The sequence below is a fragment of the Stegastes partitus genome, unplaced genomic scaffold (genome assembly GCF_000690725.1).
Source record: "Stegastes partitus isolate 25-593 unplaced genomic scaffold, Stegastes_partitus-1.0.2 Scaffold2475, whole genome shotgun sequence".
Taxonomy (NCBI): domain Eukaryota; kingdom Metazoa; phylum Chordata; class Actinopteri; family Pomacentridae; genus Stegastes; species Stegastes partitus.
In genome coordinates, this window is record NW_007580206.1 from 3,346 (window position 1) to 8,066 (window position 4,721).

The 4,721-nt window shown below is 41.5% G+C and overlaps 1 protein-coding gene across 1 annotated transcript in view; it reads right to left on the bottom strand.

Moving 5' to 3' along the window:
- Positions 1–404: 404 nt before the first annotated feature.
- The window catches only part of LOC103375114 (galectin-3-like), an 11,382-nt gene continuing 7,065 nt past the window's right edge, over positions 405–4,721 (bottom strand). The window contains exons 2-3 of the mRNA XM_008305319.1: positions 3,105–3,422; positions 405–2,488 (exon numbers count right to left, since the gene is read on the bottom strand). Coding sequence (XP_008303541.1) covers positions 2,355–2,488; positions 3,105–3,417 — 447 coding nt within the window. The 5' untranslated portion in view covers positions 3,418–3,422 and the 3' untranslated portion in view covers positions 405–2,354. The remainder of the gene's footprint in view (positions 2,489–3,104; positions 3,423–4,721) is intronic.

A 4,721-nucleotide genomic window follows, 5' to 3' on the forward strand; every position in this document is an offset into this window, starting at 1 on the left:
GCCATGATTACTTCTGTGTCAAAAAATGTTTAATATCGGCATTTCGGTGCAGTTTTGCTGTTGAAACTAAGACACATCATCTATGACGTGATACTGATGCTCAAAGTTGCTTAAAAATTGTGCTGAACAAAAACTAGATTTTGGCTTTCGACTGTGGCACTTTGGGTTCATGTACAATTGACTTTGTTGCAGTTTTTCCAAAAGAGCTCAAATGTTTTTTTCATCCCTTAAAATGTTGCTGTCTGGTGCACTTGTGACATTATGAGGAATTAAAAAGTGCAACGGTTTGTACACCACCTCCATGTACTTTGAAAATGAAAATATTCATAGTATGAAGGTAAAATTTTTAAAGTTTCATTAAATATCCTAAGGTTATCAGACAATTTTTTATTGTTTTTTTGGGTTGAGATAAAGTACGGAGGAGGAAGCATCATGGACAGCCCACCATCATCACGTGGAAAATGAATTCCAAAGTTCATCGAGGTATTTCACAGGATAATGTCATTGTGGCTGTCCAGCAGCAGGACAATGAGCCCAAACACTGAAGTAAATCACCTGCAGAAGGAAGAGTCACAGCTGAGAGATTACACAATAGAGAGGCAGGAGACATCCTGAGAATGTGGCCGAGCCGAAGCAGCTCCGTGACGAGGAATCATCCAGAACATCGTGCAGGAAACACGTCTTAGAGCTTCCTGCTGCCAGAAGAGGTTTGTCCTCTTATTAACCCCAAGGGTTCACTGACTGTTTCCCCTCCAGTACTAAGAATTCTCACAGTTCAGAAAAGACATGCTAGATTACAGCTGATTGTGTGTTACTATTTTAGGAACATTGTGTTTGTTTTCTGTGCTTGTGGCTTAGCTGAAGATTATATCATACAGCACACATTCACACAGTGGCGTCCGTAGAGGTCTGAGAGCGCCAGTAAAACACATGAGTTTAAAATGTAATGCTGAAGTTTTGGATTAGAAATAACATCTGTTTACGTGAAAAGCTGAATCTCTGTGAAAATGTCCATGAATTTCAGAATCTCTTGCGAAACCCGATTCCCCCACATTGTCCCAGCATGATCTGACAACTCTCCAAAAAGCTTCTGATGCCAGGAATGTCTTCAAGTGTCCCCATAAATGTTCTGTGGGAACAAAGTCACATGACCGGGGAGGCAAGTTCATGCTCGTCAGCCCTTCTTGGACTTTTATTTTTTAGTCTTCAAGTCACAGCTTTAGGGTGAGTTTGGACTCATGATCCTGCTGCAGCATGAATCCTTGCATGTCTCTAAAGAAGGGAGGGTTACTTCTCCTTAGTCAGGGTGGAGCTGATTCAGTCCAGGTGTCTAATCCCAGCAGACTTAAATACTTCCAGCAGCCTGTTCTACTGAGTTGACACATTGTGCTATCATCCTTACATTCTGCTACTGACACTGATCTCTAACCAGGATTCATCGGTAAATTTTTCAATCATCTTCTGTGAAATGCTGCTGTATCTTAACCCACTCCAAGTGTTTGTCCTCGTTTCCCCTCCTGTGAAATGGTTTTCAGATGTTAATCACCCTCTCAGAGCTGCACATCCTGCTTCCAACAGAACGTTTGCCGTTTGGAGTCCTGTGTTCTCTGTTTAGCAAATTCCGCATCTGTGATCAAACTGTTGCTGCTGTTTTGACTGACCAGCTGCATAGTTATGCAAGTCTGCATCGTTGTTTTACAGCTTCAGAAAGTGGAAAAGAGGTTGTGGTGACCTTCTCCAGAGAGCACAGATGTCAGGCAGCACTCACACTTATGCACGAAGCTGCAGTGGAGGTTTTAAACCTCTGTGTTTGATAATGAACCTTAAAGTAATGTCACCAGAATTTCTTAAAGGAAGCTCAGTTCTCTCCCCACAGTTCACAGTTCACTCATCGTTCTCGAAATTCAAAAGTGGCACATGATCACTGTTTGTCCTCTCAGATCTCTGGTCACACTGCGAGCAGCAGATCTGCGGGAAAGCCGAGAGGACGCCTCAGACATTCTCTTCACAGCGTTTCAGTGGCTCCCGTTTGGGTAGAATTTACACTTTCACAGTTGAAGGACTAAAAGCGAAACAACCTTTGTCCCAGCAGCTGTACACATCTTTGTCAACCAGACGTCGGTTAACTTTACTCCATGCACTGACTAATCGTGTATAACCATTCCTCTAACATTACTTTATAACTGTGCAACAAGCGAGGACCCGTCCAACACCACTTGCGGCTTTAATTTATTTTATTATTATTAATCATGATGTGCTGCTGCCCAAATTTGCGCCACATTTTTGTTGCAAAAATATTCTGACGCAATTATTTATGTAAACATCCCCATGTTGGGTAAGGCCTTCTCATTATGTCAACAGAATACTTCTTGGTTCAGGTAAGAGCCTGGGACTAATCCACTACAGATTGTGTCGTTTACCTTTCTGATGAAGGCGTGCCGAATGCTCAGAGAGTCCCACCCACTGCCACGAGCTGCAAACTCATCACCTGTGTCGATAGTAGAACAGAAATAGGATTAGAGACTGCAAACTACATCCGTAAAGATAAAACAAATGTGACATAAAGCGCTAATTAGAGCTTAAGAGGCTCTCGTAGGCTGATTTTGCTGCCTTTGGACGCAGTTTATAATTTTTATGCTCATCTATAAGCTACATAAATAAACATAAATAGCTATATAAATCTATAAAATAAACATTAAGCTTCATAGTTGTCATATAACTGTTCTAACTTTCAGCAAGAAAGTCAGTATGCACGTTTCTTTTAGCGTATCTATTATTTATGTTAATTATGACATCAGAATTACACCAGTCATTATTTACCAGCCACCAGGTAGTTGCATGTTTTAGAAACTACAGGACCTTTTAAATGAAGTCTCATGCATGCATTTTGTCCTCACAGTTCTCCATCTATAAGCTTTTTAATTATGCCAGTGATGAGAATGACATAAAACTGGGTGGATGTTAAAATGCTGTACTTCTGGTTGGGTGCAGCTTGTTTTTGCCAACTGGTTCAACGAGCCAGTGAAAGAGTTCTAAAATGTCAGGACACAGAAAGTTCCATCACAGTGTTTGTTTTATCAATCTGAACACTGCCACTTCCTTACCAGAGCTCAGGATATCTGACGGCATGATGGGAGGCATGACGGGGGGCATCGGAGGAGGGTTGGGGTATCCTGCTCCCGGATGGCCGCCGGGTTGAGGCTGTCCTGGGTAAGGCCCGGGAGGATACCCCCCTGGCTGGCCTGGGAACAGAGAGGCGTTGGGACCGGTGGGGTAGGGAGCAGAGGGCTGGCCGGGCTGTGGACCACCAAAGGACGGGAAGCCATAGGCAGGGGGCGGTGGGTAGTTCCCGCCCTGAGGTGAGTACAGCGGGCCGCGGGAGTCATCGTACCCTGGAGGGTAGTCTGACCTGGACATGACGCCTGCGAGGGGGAGAAGACACAGTTTACATCTGTTTCTATGTACACAAGCTGACAAAAAACAGTAAATATGAGGCAGCATATTGAGTGACATACCACACATATTGTCTCTAAGCCATTAGTGCTGCTCAAACCAATAATAATGGGTGAAATGTGAATAAACTTGTAGTGATGAGCCCATCGAGACTCATCACACACTTGTAGCTTATCTTTCAGATCACTGTTTCGGTTTTACTCCTACAAATTGTCTCGTCATTGTGGTTTTCAGTCAGTTGGCAGCAGCGTTCAGATAAAAAGCTTCGACATACAACCTGCTCAGCAACACACAGCCGTCAGAGTAGAATATGTCGGTGAATTCAGCCGTTAAAGAGCCAGATTTCACCAAACAAACTAAAACGACTGCTATATTTTGTGATGTGCCAGGTAGCAAAAACGTGACTCCAAACAAATAGAGAACTGTATTTAACACGTAAGCTGTAAAACGTTTTGCTCTGTATCAGTCAAACTATTTATCACCAAAGTCGAGGAATCCTTGTTGCTCCTGGTAACATTCACATTACTTTCTTCGGTTTACATCATCAAAATGAATCTAAATCTGTCTGAAACTTTCATTATGATTTTTTTTTCTGTTACTTCACAAATGGGTGATGGCCTCTCAGTTTAATTTTTCAATTTTTTGTGTGGGTTGTTGCTTCACAATTTGACTTTTGAACAAAAAAAAAAAAAAAAAAATGGTTTCTGTGTTTTACAGGTGGGGCTGGACTGTACCATTACTGCTTGAGTGGGGGAGAAGTGCAGCCAGCAACAGACACAATATGAAGACTATTAAAGCTAAAGCTAATCAAATCAGACAGATATCCAATATTTGGAGCCGATATACATTACGTGTAATGTTTTAACAGCATGGAATAGCAGAGAACCTGTCATTCATACCGAGGCTTCTGATCAGATGTAATATATATATCTAAAATAAAACACAATGAGGTTGAGAGACTGACAAATCAAATTCTGAAGTAACAATCCAACAGTAAAAATTTAACTTAGAAACACTCATCTGTTTTTGAAGGAAACTTTTTTGTACATTTAATTCGCTTTGATAGTGAGAATTGAATAAGAACTGCAAAGCGTTACACAAACCCTGATCCAACGTTCTTGTTTATGTTGCGCAAAGTGAATATCATCATTACACCGGTGCAAAAAAAAATCATCAAATCCTGTCATAAAGCTGTTACACTTGTTGATTTTATCACCACAATGATAGATAGATAGATAGATAGATAGATAGATAGATAGATAGATAGA